Raw genomic sequence first — 21113 nt, forward strand, 5'->3', positions numbered from 1 at the left:
TTTTGGTTGAGTTACATTGCCATCTGGTAAATTGTTATTGGAGACTTTGTTCTGTTTCTTCTTTTTACAGTATGAGAGAAGCTAAATTTGGAAACCTTTAGCAGCTTACATATCCACACTGTTCTTGTTGCTGTTTGTTTAATGTTTATATTCATCTCCCTTTTAGTAAGCTGCCTAGACTTTTTTTTTTCTTGCCTGCTGATGGTAGCAGAAAAATTAATCCAATTATTTTCCCATTTTGACAGAGTTACAGAGGCAAGACAATGTGAAGCCCCAGCAAAAAGACATCCAACTCTATGACACACCTTATGAACCTGAAGGCAACGGTGTGGAATCAGATTCAGAAAGTGCTGTGAGTCAGCGCTTAAGAGAGAGCAAGTTGCCACAAGATGACGACAGGCCTGCAGATGAGTATGACCAGCCGTGGGAATGGAATAAGGTCACCATTCCTGCCTTAGCAGGTGAGATCCTCTGGAGGAAATCATTGCAATTCTGTTTTGTGTCTTGCAGGAGACATTAAAGTATGGAGTGTTGGTGCTGTTTTTGAGTACTGTATAATACTGTAGAAGGATTTTGTGGTATCTGGTGTATATTATTGTGTCTAAGAAAACCAAACAGAAATCTTTGCTGTTCGGAGGCAGCGTGCTTCTGAACAACAGACAAGGGAAATTGTCAAGATTGGGTCATAGCTACAGGGCACTCTGCACAGATTCAGACAATGGAATGTACATTATCCTGCAGAGGACCATTAAAAGCCTTTTCTAGAAGCAGGCATAACCCCGCATCTGAATTCTTATCCCACCTTTGGTTTTATCTGGTAACATGGCTAGGTGTTAGAAGATACTGGGGAATTGTGGTCTATTCAGTTTGTAGTCAGTTTGTCAGTAGCTAGGTTTCATGATGTGACATCTGCACATAATATAGCTGTCTCTTCAACCAAATCTGTCAAACCTTCCGAAGCTGAAAACAGGGGGAAAGAAATCATAGATAGGAATCTGTCAGTGCTATCATGGATGGATTTGTGGTTGCAGGACTGAATTTCATAGGGACAGAACAATCCAGTAACATTTGCTTACTGTATGTTTTATTAGAGCCAAAATAATGATGATTTTCAAGGTCTTAGGCCTGTTCCATGTTCAACTTCACAATTACTAACTTAAATTTTCATAAAAGGTTGGATTTTTGAAGGAGTGACAGTCATGGAGAGAGTTCTTAATTTTCTCTTACCTGAAAGTAAAGCTTTTTGAAAGTGAATTAATCTGACAACCCAAAAGGCAGAGATTATGGTTTAGTATCAGTCATGTATAGGCTCAGATTACAGATACACCTGCTGCACAGTCATTTAGAAGATTATTCAACACACCTTGTTGTGAAGGCCTGATTGATCAGAAGCCCATTATCCAGTATATCTTGAAGCGCATGTAAGATAGGAAATGGGGCTCTATTATATCAGCTGAGAGAAATGGGCACATTAGATGAAATTTCAGGAGCAGTTTTTAGTATTGCTTTTATCACATTGCAAAAGTTACTTTGGCTTTCAGTACTTTGACTCTGATGCTACTCTGTTTGGTGGGGGAATTCCTCTCTCACTGCCATTTTCTATATACATATTTGTATCCAAAACCCCTGATAGATGAATAGATTATAGCAGATAGGTTTGTGCCTTGATGTGCCCAGGCATCTGCTACTAGAGTCTGTCCATACCCTCCCAAAGATGTATCACAGAGCACATTTGCCCTTCCTTACTGTGTCCTTCTGAATTGAATTTGAGTCGTTTTAAAACCCTCATTGCTTTTTAATTTCACATACATTTATTCTCCTACAAAAGCTTAACCAAGCTGACTGGCAGGAGAAATGAACTCCCTTCCTTATTCATGGAGATGCAGACTAGAGCTGTAGATCCTTCTGCTGTCTAAGGGATTGCCTTTCTGTGTATAACAGTATTTCTCAACCTTGGCAACTTTAAGACGAGTGGACTTCAGCTCCCTGAATTCCCCAGCCAGCGATGCTGGCTGGGGAATTCTGAGAGCTGAAGTCTACTCGTCTTAAAGTTGCCAAGGTTGAGAAACACTGGTGTATAATAAGCCTTGAGGAGATGCTACCTCATTTCCTTTCATTTGAAATGAATGCTACAGTAACTCATAAATATATGACCAGATTCTGGAATGATTCCTTATTGTTAATTGAATTCCTGGTACAAGTGTGTTGAGGCAGTTGTTGTTACAGAAAAGATTCCCTAACCAGATTTCTGGGCAGAGGGTTATATTTTGATGTTATGCTTAATTTGGCTGCAATTAATGAGACAACATCTGTTTGTTAGAAATTGTTCTGTAGAAGAGAGCAGAACTTCTAACCTGTGTGAAACTGCATTTGTAGGAGATAAAGAGCAATTTATATCAATGGTGACTTTTTCTGTGCATGTCTGCTAATGCTTTGTGCTGATTTTCTGCTTAACTGAAGATTCTAATTAGCCGTTTTGCTCATCCAGTACATACTAAGAGTAAAGAGGTATTTAGTACTCAGGACTGTAGCCACAAGGAAGAAGCCAAATGCCCTCACGAATATTGTAGATTTCTCCTCTAATTTTTTAAAGATGTCATGGTGTTTTAAGAATGCTCTCATTTTGGGGAGAGAGACATATACTCAATGGGTCTTAAAAGTTTGTGAACCCTTTTGAATTTCCAATGTTTCTGCATAAATTTGACCTAAAACGTGATCTGTTCTCTACACAAGTCCTAAAACTAAATAAAGAGAACCCAGTTAAACAAATGAGTCAAAATATTATGCTTGTTCATGTATTTATTGAGGAAAATTATTCAAAGCTACATATTTGTGTGTGGCAAAATTATGTGAACATTTGTTTTCAGTAACTGGTATGCCCCCCCCTTGGGCAGCAAGAACTGCAGCTAAACCTTTCTGATAACTGTTAATCAATCCTGCACATCAGCTTGGAGGAATTTTAGCCCATTCCTCCTTACAGAACAGCTTCAACTCAGAGATGAGGGTGGGCTTCCTTGCACAAATTGCCCACTTCAGGTCATTCTGCAACATTTCTATAGAATGTTCAGGATTTTGACTTGGCCATTCCAAAACATTAACTTTCTTCTGCTTTAACCATTCTTTGGTGGTATGACTTGTGTGTTTTGGGTCATTGTCCTGCCGCATGACTCACTTTCTCTTGAGTTTCAGTTCATGGACAGATAGCCTGACATTTTCCTGTAGAATTTGTTGGTACAATTCATAATTCCATCAGTGATGGCAAGCCAGCCTGGTCCAGAGGCAGCAAAGCAGGCCCAAACCATGATACTGCCACAACCATGTTTCACAGGTGGAATAAGATTCTTATGCTGGAATGCATTGTTTGTCTTTGCCAAACATAATGCTTTTCATTGAAGCCAGAAAGTTCTATTTTGGTCTCATCCATCTACAAAACGTTCTTCCAATAGCCTTCTGGCTTATCCACATGGTTTTTGCAAACTAGATGGGCAGCAGTGTTCTTTTTGGAGAATAGTTACTTTCTCCTTGCATCCCTGCCATGCACTCCATTATCATTCAGTGTTCTCCTGATGGTGGTGTCCTGAACACTGACATTTGCCAATACAAGAGTGGTCTTTAGTACCTTAGATGTTACCCTGGAGTTCTTTGAGACCTCCTGGGGTATTACACACCTTGCTCTTGGTGTGATTTTGGTTGGTTGACTACTCCTGGGGAGAGTAACTATGGTGTTGAATTGACTCCATTTGTACACAGTGGACAGGTGGAGTCCAAACTCTTTGGAAATAGTTTTGTAACCTTTTCTAGCCTGGTGAGCATCAACTGTTTTTTAGAAGTCCTCAGAAATCTCCTCTCTTTGAGCCATCACACATCCCTGTGTTATGAAGATCAGACTTTGATAGTGAATGCCCAGAATCCTGTTCTTTAAATAAGGCAGGACTTCACACACTCACATCTCATTATCTTCCCATTGATTGAAACACCCGACTGTAACTTCCCCTTCAAATGAACCGTTCATCCTAGAGGTTCACATATTTTTTGCCACACACAAATATGTAGCTTTGAATAATTTTCTTAAAATAAATTGATGAACAGGTATAAAGCGTTTGACTCATTTGTTTAATTGGGTTCTCTTTATTTAAATGTAGGACTTGTGTGGAGAGCAGATCACGTTTTAGGTCATATTGATGCAAAAATGTTGAAAATTCAAAAGGGTTCACAAAATTTTAAGTACCACTGTACTCAATTGCTTAGAATTAAGCCTCTTCCAACCAGTGTTTCAGCAGGACTGTTTGGAAGACTGACAGGTATTCGACATTATTTTTATTATCAATGAAGGCCCAAAACATTTTACTACTTGAAATGACTTCCTAGCTGTCATCACTGAGGTCAAAACGTTAAGCAGTTTTGTTCATTTAGATATCTTCCTTCTTTCTTTCTTTCCTTCCTCCCTTCCTTCTTTGGGCAGTCTGAAACAGGTTACTCCATTCTGCTGCATGACTAGGCCTGTTCTGTTGATTAATTAAAAAAGAAAACACTGAGCATTATTTTACTAATTAAATTATTTCTAGTCAAACCTATTCTCTTAAATATTTCACTTCTTTCTCATTTTTAAATTATACTAAGCTACCACAACGTTACTTCTCAGGACATTAATATAAAGAACCAAATATATCTATATATTCAGAACAACCTGCTCTCAGAGCAAGGTTAAAACCATCAAATTACGAAGCAATGGCATCAAGGCTTAAGCACCTGGAACAAAATAACCACCTGTTACTTTCCAGCTTGGCTTTCATAAAGGAGAAAAATAGATTTTGCTCTAATAATCCTGGTTTTACTCCCGCAAAATTAGTCTTTTAAATTTTTTTTTAAAAAAGATAACCATCACAACTTTAAAGCTTATTGCCACTGTGAGTCCATCCACCTTGCTGCTGGTCATCCTCTTCTTCTCTTTCCTTCCATTTTTCCCAGCATTAGAGCCTTCTCCAGAGAGTTAGGTCTTCGCATAATGTGCCCAAGTAGGATAATTTGAGCCTGATAATTGAGCAGGAATAGTCTGCCTCAAATGACCTTGGGTTACTGGCACATGTAAGGAAACAGTGATGGATTTCTGTGGCAGGAACTTGCCTCAGTTTGGGTATAGCTTCGTAGTTTCCTGCTGCATGGAATTGTTCAAATCGGACATCATGTGAAATTATGGCTTCAGCATCTAAACATGCAACAGAAACAGCAGTCAAAATTGGTTTATTGCTCAATAGAACAAAATGCACCATGTCTGCTCCTTTTTCATGAATTAAGTGATATTTATTCTAATCCACACTTAGGGAGCCAACAAGATGTCTTTATTGCTGTGCAATTGTGATTGGATGTATTACTTGAGACTTTTTAATTTTCTTCAAACCAGTTTCATATTAAATACATTAAATGTCTTTGTACCCTGCTGCTTCAGTTGGTAGTATGAACCTGGATAGATTTCTGTTTGAATTCAGTATACCTGGTTTAATCATATATCCTAAGCGTAATACCTGCAGAGTGTGGCAGTTCTTTATCTAGAGCAAAAAAAAATTATATGGATTTGCTCCATTTGTATTTGCTCAACAGTAGGATTATTTATTTTATAAGGTCCCTGGATAGAAAACAGACACTGTTGTAGCAGAAACAGAATAAGTTTGTAACTCTTACCAGAAAACTTTAAAAATAATACGGGAAGTCATGCCAGGCAGCCAAATGAATTATTGGTTCCATGGACAGTGCCACGAATGACATACAGATAAGGCTTTCGTTACCACTTTGTTTCATGAGCAGACATTTTTATCTGTCCAAGCAATTGTTGAGCTTTGCTGTCTATAAGGAGAAGAACTAAGAATGGGGGGGGGGTTGGTCAGAAGAGCCAGCTGGAGATGATCCTACTGCTATAGGATCTCTTATTTATGGTGGGCAGTTTTCCCTGATGTGATGTCTTCCAATTGAATTAGAGTTTAGCTGTCAGATCTCTGTGTCTTCAAGAAGTATTCAACTAGTTGAGGCTGGAAACTGAACATTGGACTAAACGTCTCTAGTTCAACAGGAGCTTTATTTATATTAAAATATATCTAACATAGAGGCTACTTTACCTAAATATGGCATGGGAAGCCCATGGTGGCTGGGAATTCTGAGAGTTGCAACACATTTGGAGGGTGCCAGTTAGGGAAGACTAGACAAGAGGTCTGGATCGTGAATCCAAGGCCAGGCATATGTAGATTCATTTTCTAAAAAGCCTTGATAGCTTTAGCATAAAAGTGAAAGTCATTAAAAAAAATAGTACGTTGTCTTTGTTCTTTCTTAGTCACTGACCGGAATTCTGCAAGTTAACAAAATAATTAAATGGTTTCTATTTCAGGTAAAATTATAAGTAGGTTGTTGTGGTGATCAAGAAATGTCACATTTTACAAACTGTGTAATTTTTTTTGCCATATTCAAGGAATCACACAGGTCTGACAGTAGTAATTGTACATAAATAAATCAGAATTGTCTAGATACTTCACCAAATAACAAGTTATGAAGTGGGCCCTTGAGTTCTTATAATGCAATATAACAGGTCACAGGCTATGGATTTAATGGGTCCTTCCCAAGAACACGGCCTTGGCTCATAAAGAACTTTTAAAATTTGCCCTCAAGAAGGCATTTAAATGTACTAATGTTCATGCTCTTTGGAAGTTTGGTGATGGTTATTTGATTTAAATATCTTGGTAGACTGCTCAGAAATACATTCCTGGGTAGTGCAGAAGGTTCAACTGACCTTCCCAGTCTCTAGCATATTGTTTGAATGCAAGAAGCGTTCAATTATAGTCCACTATCAAAATAACATATTTTGAGAACCCATAGTGTTCCAGTTTTTACCAGAATGACCTTTGCCATGTTGATTCGTAATTATCTGCTATAATCAAAGAACCTAAATCTCCTGAAATTAAATAATAACTTAAACCAGTGGGCAGTAATAGATCCATGCACCTACTAATGCAGGAGAGGAACAACTATCTATTTACAAAGATTCATGGTCAGAAGCCTGGTTATGGATCTCATGCTGCTTCCCAAATTGATCACCCCAATGCTCAATCTACTGTTACTCTAAACTGGCTCTAATGATAATGAAAGAGCATCCCTTCACGCTAATGGCAAGCAGAGAGTGCTGTTCCCCCCAATGCCTCCTGTTGGGAACTGTGATTGACTTCTGAATACTCTTAGAATACTGGCTGTCTTCTCATGGAACATCACAGAATGGAATGCCAGGTCTAAAGACTCCATCTTCATGGATTATGCTACCAAGTTTGATGTCCCATCTCTTTGGAACCAATCCCAAATTAACTTGTGAGCCAAAGTAGAAGCCTACCTAAGCAACTTCATACTTACCTCCAGTATCTTCTAAAATGCCATTCAAGCACTTAAGCTGTGGAAATTGCTATCTTTCTCTTCCGATGCATACCAACGTTAAATATGAGTGTTAAGTTATTATTTTCTCTCTGTTCTGCTCACTACATACAGAATTGAATGCTATATGTACTTATAGATATGTAGGCAACCATGTTATTTTGATACATAAAAAACAGAGGCATTCACTTTGGAGAAGCATAGGCAAAGCATATGAGCCTACAGCCAGCTTTTGTATTTTGCCCACATAGGATGAGTGAAGTGATTACATCCCAAATATGTGTTGAGTAGATAATCATGTTTTCCTCTTCTTGTTTAAAGCAGAAGCCAAATACTGACATTTCCCCATAAATCTTATAGAAATAACAAGTGAATCTTTGGAAATGCTAGTGCAGTGATATGCAGAGTTGCTTGGAAGTAGCCTCGGTGAACCTCTTGGAACTCAGCTCAGGGTAAATTAATACACAAGGAGACTGTTAGTCATTGTGAGCTCTTCCTTTTCCATTTAAGTACCAGCCATTCTTTCTACTTGTTTAAATGAAGTATAGAGTTATTACAGTTTTTCTATATTCCCCTCAACATACTGAATTAATCTGAGGGCAAACATTATTTGTAAAATGCACTGCTTCCATATGAAAAACCAACAGTAACAGGAGTCTCACTGTAGGAGTAGCATCTCCATACCCTTAGAAACCTTCTGTAGGTAGGTAAAATTGGAGATGTTCATTTAACTTCACCCACTCATTCATCCAAGTTTAGCAGCATTGCAAAAATGCACATTAGAAATTTATCAAGAGCTCTTTAAAAAAAAAAAAATCCTCAACGCTGTTTTCTTCATCGCAGTTGACAGCTTTATGTTTTTAAAAATGCTACTCTGTAGATTGATTGCAGTTCTTATTCTAATGCATTATTCTATTGCACACCACATAGCAAACATAAAAATTCTTTGAATTGTTTTCAAATGTTTGATTGTTTTCCAGAGTTGGTGAATGCTTGAACAGGGTGTGATGATGATTATATGTGATTTAAATAAGGTATTTTTTTTCTTCTCATTTGGAGGCAATATATGACAAGAAGTTGGTCTGACACTGAAACAGCCATCTTGATATTTAATATGTGATTTTTACAATAGCAAAATACCTACAGCAAGAGGACACATTCATATGCTGAAAAACATTTTTGAATTGTCAGTAACAAAATATGTAAAATCTCATGGCCTTGAAGCTGTCTTCTTTTTTATGAAGGGGAGGAGGAAGTCAGACAATGTATTTTTATAAATCATTGTCAGGCATGTTGATCACAAGTACAATTTGGCTTAGAACATAAGCCTGCATTTTTGCCTACCTGTCTAACACTGTATCTCTGCCTACTCCTCAGCACGACAGAGATCTCTCAAGTTGAACACTGTTTTTTGGTGGCCACATGGACATTTTTCTTGGCAGTACAGTGGAACCTCGGTTTACGAACTTAATTCGTTCCGTGACTCTGGTCGCACCCCGAATTGGTTGCAACCCGAAGGAAATTTCCCCATAAGGTTCAATGTAATTACCGTTAATCCGTTCTGGCATGGAGGACAGGGAGGCGGCTATTGCTTGGAGGGAGAGTCCCCCTCCCTACGACCACGTGTCAGGGGTGGAAAAATGGCCGCGGACCACGTGTCAGGGGCGGAAAAATGGCCGTGGACCACGTGCCGGGCGGAAAAATGGCCGTGGACCACATGTCAGGAGCGGAAAAATGGCCGCGGACCACGTGTCAGGGGTGGAAAATGGCCGCGGACCACGTGTCAGGGGCAGAAAAATGGCCGCGGACCACGTGTCGGGCAGAAAATGGCCGCGGACCACGTGTCGGGCAGAAAATGGCCGCGGACCACGTGTCGGCGGAAAAATGGCCGCGGACCACGTGTCAGGGGTGGAAAATGGTCGCGGACCACGTGTCAGGGGCGGAAAAATGGCCACGGACTGTGTCACGGGAGGGAAAATGGCCGCGGATCCGGTTCGTAACCTGAGGCGGACTTTGCAAACCGAGGTAAATGTTTGCGGCCGGAGCTGGTCGTAACCCGAAAAGTTCGTTAACAGAGGCGTTTGTAACCCGAGGTACCACTGTATTACTGAACTGGTTTATCACTGCCTTCTTAAGGGATTTTGTTTTGTTTTTTTAATTTCCCAATGTAGCTCTGGGATTTTGTTGTGGTCGCCTATCCAAGCAGTAACCAGATATGGTCCAGCTTAGCTTTTTCTAAGATCAGCCAAGATTCCAACTGCAATTTTTTGTAGTCCTAAGCAAAAAGCCAGGGTAGAAAATATTGAACAGATATTTTAATTTCATATAAGGCAGTTTCATATGATATTTGAAGAAATATAAATGTATGTATTATGAAGCTCTCAAATATCAGCAGGGATTCTAGCACAGACTTTTTTATAATTGGGAGAAAACATCAGTCAATGCAGTTTTTGCCAAGAACATCAATACATGCATTTCTTACAATGATCATTTACATGGCTAAGTAAGAAACTGGATATTTATGAATTGTTATAAAAGGGATCCCTTCTTCTTCATTAAATTTTTGCTAAGAAAAAGAGCAGAAGGTGTAGGGGCTTCTTGCTCCCTCCATCTCCGTGTCACTTTTCTTCAGCTGATAGATTAGGTTTGCTTTCCCGTATCCGATGGCCTCAAGGTGGATTCATTGGAGTGTTCATTGGAAATGATGGGACTTGCAGAACTCCCATCACCTCAGGAGATTCAATCCAGTACTGCCTCCAGAGGGGAAAAGGCTGGAATAGAACAACACACACGTTTGGTTTTGTCTAAATGAAGCAGTGCTCTCATAATGGAGAGAGAGATAAAACTATAGTATTTGTTGCACTTTCCTTCAGTATGGTTTAGAGTTGCTTAGGTGTATATGGATCTTCTTGTTGGGGGTGGCTTTGTACAATTTAAAGATTACAAAATGCTTTTTGACTTCTATTGCTGGATAAAGCTTTCGTTTCGGAACGATACAGTTCTGTCTGTAGAAATCCCATGCTGATCTTGGCAAGCTGGGTCGTTTCATGAGGCTTTTTCTGTTCTGAACTGCTAATTCCCATTCTGTGTGCCAGCTGGAGTATATTAGTAGTAGGCCATAAGAGAACTGCTAGTGGGCAACAGTATATATTTTAATTAAGAATCCTGTGAGCTCAGTATACCCAGAAGATGCCAGATGTATCCATATAATTCACTCATTTTTCCTCTGTCTGATCAGTCTCCCCTAAAGAGAAATAATTTTGCTCCAGCCATGTATTACATATGATAATCAGTGGTATCTCAGCAAACTGCAGTGGCACCAAAGCCATAATACATGACCTCATCATCGCATAGATGCTGCAATTACACACTTTCTTCCTATTGTCTGACACGATATGAAAGTTGCAACATTTTCACAATGATGTCACACATGTTTCATCATTTGCTCTCCCTTGTACCCCACTGCAGATGACCATGGACAGGAATAGTTGGTCTCTTTCGATGCAGACACATTAGAGTCAGCTACGCAAAATGCACTTTACGCTTGCTCTCTTCAAGACAAGAGACCTACAATGAATAATAACGTGTAGAAACACAACAGTTGGCATTTATGTGCACTCTAAAACCATTTATAATGTAAGAGCAGAACATGCCTCCAGCTTTAATTCAGGAAATTGTTCCTTAACAATCAAAAAATCTGGAAGTGCTCTGGAATCATGCCACATTTGATGGACAGATTTCCATAGTAAAATTACAATCATAGTAACCTTGGGAAATTTTAAATGCAATTATGTTTTTTAAACTGTGACTTCCTTATCTTCACACAGAGTTGACAGAGTTTCTTGTCTGACTTCTCCAATTTAATGATTGCTTGCAGCTTTTAATTATGTACAGATTATTGTAAATGGATTACTGTCTGCTAGCAGTATTAGGTAGTTTAATTATTATAGCAATAATTTTAAGGAAATATGCATATACCTCTCAACAACATTACAGAATATTGCTATTTTGCAGAATAAATATATGGAGTTTAATTCAATTTTGTGAATCATTTGAGCACATTTGCTTCTTGATTATTGTTCTGTGAGTTTTAGAATAGTTTAATTTGTATGAAGTATTTTTATAATTTAATGTAATGTCATTCAGGGCCACCTCACCTGAATGACAAATGAGACTTCCTGTGTGGGTATTATATCCATGTTAATGATCAGCACATATGTGTCTATTTTTTGTATAGTCACAGGGCAAAGTAGACTTGAACATGTAAAAGTTTAGGCACCCCTGGTCAAATTGTATGTTTAAATGAATCCCTGAGTGAACAGAAACTGTCACAACCTCTATATGGTACAATGTTAAATACACGTTTCGTCAAATCTAAATGTATAGCTACTATCTTTGTGTAGTAGTTTACAGATTCAAATAAAAATGCTAAATATGGTACCCTAACCCTTTCATTCAATCAAATCAAAATTATGGTCATAGACCAGCATAAGGAGGATAGGGTGGAGTTAATTAAAATGCATAGTATTTCACTCAATGTTTTTGCAATAGCTCCTTGGGCAGAAATAACAGCTTCCAAAGATTTCAAGTAGCCAACTAAGAGTCTTTCTATTCTTGCTTTTTGAATCTTTTCCCACTCTTCCTTGAAGAACTCTTACAACTCAGAAATATTCTTAAAACTCCTTGCATGCACTGCGTGCTTAAGATCTCCCCACAGATTCTAATTAATATTCAGGTCTGAGGACTGTGAAGACCATTACAATATCTTTATATTTCTCTCCTAAAAGTACTTCATGGTTTATTTGGAAATATGTTTCAGATTGTTGTCTTGCTGAAATATCAAACCTCTTTTCAGCTTCAATTTCTTCCCTGAGTATGAGGCATTAGATGCAAGAATATACTGGTATTTAGCTGAATACATTCTTCTATGCACACAATATTTCCTATGCTCCTGGTTGTCAAAGGGTAATAGAGCAATCCCTATATTTAATGGTTGGCAAGGTGTTATTTTCTTCAAATGTTTTGCACTTTTTGCTGCAAATGTTTCTTGCGTGGTTGAGGCTGAATCGTTCAATTTTTGTTTCATCATTCCAAAGCACTTTGTTCCAAAACATTGCAGGCTTACCAGGGTTTTATTTTACATACTTTAGACCAGTGTTGTCCAAACTTGGCCACTTTAAGATGAGTGGACTTCAACTCCCAGAATTCCCCAGCCAGCATGGGAGTTGAATTCTGGGAGTTGAAGTCCACTCATCTTAAAGTGGCCAAGTTTGGACAACACTGCTTTAGACAATGTCCTTTGTGATGAGATCGGAGAAGAGGTTTCCTTTTGACAACTGTCCCATACAGAAGATCATTTTTGTATAAGCAACACTGTACTGTGGACAGTTATTCCATTTTCAGCTAAACTTTTCAGCAGATTGTTTGCAGCAATCTCTGGGTACTTTTTTGTAGATATGACTATTCTACCAGAGTTCTAGCAGAGAGTTTTCTTGATCTTTGAGAACTTCATTTGACTTCAACAGTTCTTTGTAACTTCTATTTCTTAATAGTATTTCTCACAGTTGGAATTGCCAGCTGGAAGCATTTAGGGATTTTTATAGCCTTGTACTGTTTTGTAAGAGTGAATTACCTTCATTTTCAAATGCTCAGGCAGTTGTTTAGAAGAGCCCACAGTAGTTAAAGGTAGACAGAACAACAGCTCTAGCCTGAGTTAAAGGACCAGAATATTTTATTACCTATAGGATTGTCTTCACCTGGCTAATTGTAGGCTTAACAAGACTATCACTTTTGGGGCCTTTATTTACAAAGTTACAATAATAAAAAGATAATTAATAACAGTCGCGCTGAATCAACCAGAAGGCTGTCCAAACTTCTTCATATGACATATTCACTTTTCTTATTTTGAATCTGTACAATTACACATAAATTGTAAATATGCATCCAAATTTGCATAAAGATGTTATGTTCAACTTTGTTCTATGTAAAAATAGTGTTCCCTTAGGGATCCATAGAAACATACAATTTTGGTAGACTTTTGCATGCAACTGTATTTTGTTGCACATTTAAAAAGTACACAATTTTCATATGTGGGTCTAATTTTACATAAATTATCTTCTAAGTTGTACCCCTTATTTTCCCTCCTATATGTTAGGTTGGTGGTCTAAGTAAGCGTAGTCCAAATGTTCTTTAAATTATTTAGACCTGGAAAAACACTGTTACCCCCATACTGCATGACAGATACAGTATTTATATATTGTATATGGGGTTTTTTTCCCCTGACTTAGTGAAGACTTTGGTTAGCTGTAACAACAAATTGAGATGTAAAACTACAGTACTTTGAAGTGAGATTGCAAAGCATTATTTTATTAAATCTGGTTTAAAATGTAAAACTACCTAGCAAATAGTGATTTAATGCTGTATGCCTCACTTCCTTCAATCTTCCTGTATTCAGGTTGGCCACAATTGTATTAAGCATCTATTTTGTACATAGAAGCACTAGGGTATTTTTCAGACACTATTCATTTAAGCCTAGACCCCGCCTTGCTAAGTATAGTTGTCAAAACTAGGATAGATTACATTTTTCCTGATTCATACAGAGAATTCTGGCTCATTACCTCACATCTAGGGGGACAAGATGCTACATAGATAAGGCATTAAATAAAGCTTAACTTACAGCCATTTAAACCTTTAAGTAAATATATTTTGTTAACCAGCATTATTTCTGTTGCGGTTTTATTTATAACTGACCATTCTAACTTTCCCTCTATGGTGGAGCATATCTTGGTGAAAGATGATTTCATTTAGAGTCTGAACAAGGCTAAAACAATAGTCCTGATTAAATACACTGTAACTCTGATTTTTGCCTCCTCTTTCCTATTAATTTTAATTTTTAATTCATTTTTAATTAATTTTAAACACTTTTGTTAATAAATCAACCAACAGCTCTGACTAGAAAGATACTGATGCTGATGCTCTTTTTTCATTATCCTCGTATTGTTTTGCTTGACTAAAGAAAGAATCTAACCAAATGAGATTTTTAAAAGAGCTTGAGTCTGAAGCCTTGCTGTGGCTGTGGTTGCACATTACACTAAATCATGATCTGATTTATTTGGCTTTGGCTTAATATATTATATGAAACCAGCTAGTGTAGCTTACTCAAGGTGCCATGTTTAAAATTAATCATAACTTTATGCAACATATATGAACCTTCTATGTTTTCATACTGTGAACGTGGCAGTTCTTCACTTCAGTGAAAACAGTATAGCCAATGTTTCACGAAATGTAATGTTGAACCTTCCACTAGTTTTAATGGATCTGAGATGCATGGTGGCATGCAGAATTCTTTAGTTACACAAAAAAAGAATCCGTGGTTTCAAGATCCTCACTGAAACTCATTGAACTCTCTCCTGTATGGGATTACTATGTGAAATATAGCCTTGCCTAGTAAGTACTTTCTCTACTACTTTTCTCTTGTTGCATGTTGGACCTTGTTTTGCTTAAGGACCTTGGTTTGCTGTTGAGGTCACACTTCCTGGTCCTAGGTTTGTTGGGTGCTTTGCTTGGTAATGAACCATGAAATCCAACTTTCCAATGGTAGGAAAGTCAGAGCCAATGCAATCCTAATTCCCTGCCACATGTACTTTCTACCCTGGGCTTCCATATGAAGGTGGTTGAGGACAAATATTCCATTAAACGCCCTGAGACAATAATATACCAGGCTTGTCTTGTTTATGTATCTTTGATTTGTACTTGGTATTCCTGTAATGGCAAGCCTTGCTTTGATAGTAGGGCATTTTATAAAAATCTGTAAAGTTAAATCACAGTTGGTCCCTTTAATCTCCCTCCTGTTATAACCATCTAAAAAATAAGCTACCAGTTAAATTAAAAAGCAGCTCTCTGACCCTATAATGAATATTAAAGGGCTATCTAGCTTTCTCACCCCTTTCTCAAATATATCTATTGTCTTTACCATGAAGCATTACAAATATCAGGACTATTGTGTTTCATAACTTCATAACTAATAAAACAAGTGATATTAGAACATATTTAGTCTCATTACCTAGAAATATCCCTGATTTTGTATCCAGTTAGTAATAACTGCTGAAAATCATTTCCTGTCACCCAATTTCAGCTAGCAATCGGTTGGTTTTGGGGGGGGGGTTAATTACTTTTGCTGAGATATTGGGATCTTCTAATTCTTCTGGCCTTCCTGTGTTTGGGGATAAGTCTCCTGTAAAGCTGTTTTCATCTGTTTTATTTTATTTAACTAAACGTTTTTACTCCATCTCTTCAACCCATGTAGATAAAGTTGCTCAACTCATTAAAAACAAAATCCCTGTACAGATTAACAATGTACAGATATTCCTCACTTAATGACCACAGTGGAGACCAGAAACTCCATTGCTAAGTGATGTGGTCGTTCAACAAAATGTCACATGACCGTGACGGACTTATGACCTCACTTCTGCCACAGTCACTAAGCAAATCACCCATGATCATTAAGCTAGACATCATGTGACCGTGACTTGCGATTTTACTGCTGGCTTCTCCATTGACTCTACTTGTTGGAAGCTGGGTGTGAAGTCAGGGGACACTGTGATGGTCGTAAATGCCCACCAGTTGCAAAGTGCCCAAATCTCGACCATGTGACTGCAGGGATACTGTGACAGTTGTAAGTGCAAGGACCAATCGTAAAATTACTTTTTCAGCACTATCTGAACTTCAAAATATTGCTAGACAGGGCAGTTGTTAAGCAAAGACTACCTGTAAAAGAAAATCTAGATCTTGTACAACTTTGAATGACTGCTTAGCTATCCATTCTTAACTAAATTTTCCTGTGTAATGGAGTGGAGACAACTGACTTCATAGTGGCAGAAGTTGAGTAACTCTTCCCTCCAGTCTCTGCTTGCCAAATTTCCACTCACACTCAAGAGCAGTTCTCCTGAACCTTGAGAAGCTAGCAGGATGACTGAAGAGTGGAAAAATTGTCCCAGAGAGACAGATGCAATCTCAAATAACATCTGTTATTTTGCTTGTGGTAAAATCAAGGTAAACACAGAAATTCTGTTCTCCTTTGTTCCCCCATCCTGCAACCAATTTATGAACTTCTGGGAATGATGGAAAGAGAAAATCCTAATATTTGGGTGGTTTGGTAGCTATGTCACAGACTACCTCTGGGATGGCTCCATTCTTTAGAAACATTAGAGGCAGGAGGAGTCTGTGCAAATAATGGGACTTGGCGAGGGTCTCATGTGTCTGTGTACTGCTACTTTTGTTGCGCTGAGGGATGTGGAAATCATGTGCATAGAGATAGATATGTAGGTCTATTCAAAGCAAGACATAAAAGTAGTAATTTAAATGTGCACATACCTGGACAAACACATACACACACACTTAAGCTTTAAGTATCTAGATGTGAATAATTGCCCAGCAATTTTTTTTTTTCCTTCTGAACTTGCAAAAAGGCAAAATCTAGGTTCAGATATGCACAGGTGTAAGCATTTATTGGCATTTTGGGTCAGCTTGTTCTGCACTTGTTATAAACAAATGCTGACATTCCGTATTTGCTTCAGCTGGAATTCAATGTTCTGAAGCCGAAAGATCTCTTATATTAAATTAATTGTAGATTGGTGCTAGATTTAATTTATCACTGTTAATTGAGATAATTCTTTTTTGTCTTCTTTCAAAATTAATCCTTGGAGTTCTGTCCCTCTCTTTTCTGAGAGAAAAGGTGATACGTGCTGTCAGATTCAAGTGATGGCCTCCAGATGACTTGGACTAGAGGAATCCGAATTCTCAATCATCATGGTTAAAGTGATGTCCTGGTATTGTGTGTTTTGAGTCAAATCAGACCCTATGCTGATCCATCTTATGAGGGTAGCCAGATAGAAGACCAGCATATAAGACATAAGCAGAACAGTGCATGAACACCTACAGTGTCTTACTGGAATGGACTGACTGCGCCTGTGCCTGATTATTTATTTGAGCCTTTTCTGCCAGCATCATCTGTGATATAACAGAATAAGGCAACTAGATAAGACAGCAGAGAGCAACAACAAGCAAGGATTTTTATGAGTGCCTTTTGGGAATAAATACAACTAGGAAATGGAGGCTCACAAAGAGCAGTTTGAGGGCTGATTTTCTGCCAGCTAAATCAGTCTTCTGCAACCTGACATGACCTTGATTCCAAATTCCAAGTCAGCCTGCCCTTATATTGAAATGAATAAATAAAACCATACTTTTAAAATGTTGCTTTGTTTCACTGACACTTGTCAGTATTAAGGGATGGAGTGGAGAACTATCAACCACGTTAAGGAATTCAGATTGGCTACTCCTTACCACCTGAGATCAGATCAGCCCCAATCCTGCCGATCTTCCAGAAAACATTGAAAACCTGGTTGTCTCCCCAGGCACGGTGGTCATGAAAGTAGTGACGTCTGGGTGGATTGCTGTTAAGTTATGTTACATTATATTATATTGTTTTTACTCTCAGCTGATATTTCCTTTTTGAATTATGTTTTGAATTGCATGTATTAATGTTTTTTTTTCTTATTGCGGCTTCCATTTAAACTTGTTCACCACCCAGAGTCACTGCAGCAAGAGGGGCAGCCATATTAATATAATATAATATAATATAATATAATATAATATAATATAATATAATATACTTCTGTTTGTTTTAGAATCAGTCATTTCTGTTCATTATTTAAAATTCTCCTGGGTGTTTCCTAATTTGGAGGTAATAGTTTGCTTGACTATGTCTTACAGCCCAGTTCAACGGGGGAGAAATAAGGCAATCTTCACCTTCTCCATCTTCAAGTGATCGGCGCCGACAGCTTCGGGCACCAGGGGGAGGTTTCAAACCCATCAAACACGGTAGCCCAGAATTCTGTGGAATCCTGGGGGAGAGAGTGGATCCAACTATTCCGCTGGAAAAACAGATGTAAGTTGCTGACACTTGGTGCAGGGAAATGTCGGGTAGCAGAAACTGACATCAAAGTAATTTTGTGCAGATGTTGGGAGTTTGCAGGGCTGTGTCCAATACACAGTCACTTTGCTTTGTCTTGCATACTTTATGCCTATAACTGGATATGTTTTTCTTTCTGTGCTTCCATGCAAGGGCCATCTCACTTACACAGCAGAAACACATTGATTTGTCAGAAAACATACAACAGAAGAGTGTAGCCAGGACCAATTCCCTGTAGCCAATCCCAGTTCGTAGCAGTATGAGGTTTTCAAACATGTGTAGTCAAATTTTACTTGTTTCCACAATGGACGGGGCAGCCTTTAGATGCACAGCTAGAAAATATACCTATGAAGTGACCCTTAGAATATATCCTGTGTCTATAACATAAAAGGGCGTTTTGGAGCATTTGGGCTGCTTTTCAGATCCGTGGACATTATGTGCCTTTTTCTAAAAAAATTTATTTTATTTTATTTTTTTTGGTAACACTCTGTTTTAGATACGAGCAAATTAGTATCAGTGACCTTTTCTCATTTTTTTTCACCAAGAGGAGATTGTTGCCTGGATATACTGTGTACAAAGCAGAGTCTACTTTAATGAAACCGGAAATCTTCAAGCCTTCCATCTAATATAGTTGAGGGAAATTATGAGAACCGGCACAGTTTAGTCCAGTTCACAATACAAACACACAGTTTCATGTAGTTGAATATATATATATATATATATATATATATATATATATATATATAAAGGAACCTAAATCATAACCAGGGTTCAGAGCTGTATGAGCAAACATTCCTGGATGATTGAAATTTAAAAAAAGGGGAGGGGATATGTGCTGGAGGGGGCAGAATTTCCCAGCACCCTTTCTCCCTCAAGTGATGAAAAAGAGAATAGTTGTCATCCAGTGGATTAGCAGTATGTTAGGCTTGACATAAGTGTTTATTTACAGAATATATAATTGGCCAATTCCCAGCTTTAAGATGTCGTGGTGGTATTTAACTCAGTGTTTAAAATGAAATACAGAAATTCATAGAATAGACCTATCAAGAGTTATTTGACAGAAAATAAAATACCATAAATTGAGTTGGTATAATTCCAAATAGCAGGTACTGGGAAACAAACAACAAGGATGGCTACCAGCTTTATGCTTGTTTGGAAATGTCTTCCTGAACTAGTATCCCCCCGATATAGAATATCTGGATGGATATTTTAAGAGTTCTAGCTCCAGCACTGTTGGAAGACATCAAGTGAGGAACATTAACTACTGACAGTTGATTGGCAGCTGAACTAGATGAAGTTCGATCTGCTGCAACAAGGAAGTTCTTTCATTTGTAGTCTGTGTCAGACGTTGGATATATATGAAATGGAACTACTGTTTGAGAGGAATTTATTTGAGGCTTTTGCTCTAACAGAGAAGATCAGCCTTCTATAACCTAAACCAGTTGGCTGCTCTACAGTACCCCTAATTCTCAGCCATTATAACCATAGTTAGGTATGGCTGAAATAGGTCTAAAGTTCTGGCATACCTGGCTTCTGCAGAAAATAGTCGTCCAGTGTTGGGGTACTTACAACTGGAAGGAGAATCTTCACAACCACATTAAAGGGATTTTTTTTCCATTGTTCATAGTCACTCGTGCACACACAGGAGTGCACAGACCACTTCCAAAGGATTCCAGAAGAATACTTTGTAGACATGATTTGACATTTCTATCCAATGTTCATGTTCAGCTTCTGTTACTAATTAGTATACTATCTGCTTTGTTTGTTGGTTATAAACTAGATGTGTTAACATCCATATTTATTCCTCTTTCAGTAGTATTTTATAGACTGTCTTCTGCATGAAGCAGTCCTTTACAGTATTAAGCTCAACCAAATCTCAAGTAACGATAAAACCAAATAAATATTCATAACATTGTATACAACTGTTGTAGTAAATTGCTAAAATTCAGAAAAATGTCTTGTTTTTATTTGCTTTCCTGTCTTTGCTTGCCTTTTTTTTCCCCCAGTCACCAGAAGAAAATTGGGTGGGTGAGTCCATGGAAGAGAATAAAGGAGTAGAGTGGCCCATATCACTTGGCACTGTACTTGGGGGCTATCATTTTTAATTCTCCTTTACTTAAAAAAACATCATGAACAGGATATTAATATTCCTGAAGCAAAAGTTCTATTTCAGCCCTTGGAGAGCTTGTTTTTTGTTTGCAGAAATAGAAAAGAGAAGGAGCACTCAAAATTATGATTTGCTGCCTCAAACCTCAATTGGTGTATTCTATTCTGTCATTGATATGTGTGTAAAATTAAATAAGAGATTAATGGATAGTCAAACTACAATGCATTTTAGTTCAATCTAAGTTGTTACCTCAGATATGTTTAGATAATATATATTTGATTTAAACATGAAGCAGAACTGGATGGTAGATGTTCTTAGGTGGAATTCTGGGGTGTTTTTATTCAAATCCCCAATGTAAGTGACTTATATCATCACTTTGAGAAATCTTTGTCTGTCTGTCTCTCATGCATGCACCACAGAGACATCCATACACATGCACACAATCTAAAAAAATGGTACAATCCAGAGTTATGTCACCTTATTCTGCATGATTTCCAAATGAATAACTAATGCTTATTGTCCTGTGGTCTTCTATGATCAGGACTTACGCTGATAATGAGTAGTCTGATTGTTCTACTTGACATATTAACACTTCTGCCTCACGTGAAATGTTCAACCTATTGAAAGTTATAG

General features: G+C 37.9%; 1 protein-coding gene across 1 annotated transcript in view; it reads left to right on the top strand.

The window, feature by feature from the left end:
• SHB (SH2 domain containing adaptor protein B) overlaps window positions 1-21113 on the top strand; it is a 142197-nt gene that overhangs the window by 80959 nt on the left and 40125 nt on the right. The window contains exons 3-4 of the mRNA XM_088129830.1: window positions 246-461; window positions 18175-18349. Of these exons, the coding sequence (XP_087985956.1) occupies window positions 246-461; window positions 18175-18349 (391 nt within the window). The remainder of the gene's footprint in view (window positions 1-245; window positions 462-18174; window positions 18350-21113) is intronic.

This window comes from Python bivittatus, unplaced genomic scaffold, assembly GCF_059951505.1.
Source record: "Python bivittatus isolate LINGU-HERP-01145 unplaced genomic scaffold, Pbiv_v1 ctg000850_np1212, whole genome shotgun sequence".
In the NCBI taxonomy this organism is placed as follows: domain Eukaryota; kingdom Metazoa; phylum Chordata; class Lepidosauria; order Squamata; family Pythonidae; genus Python; species Python bivittatus.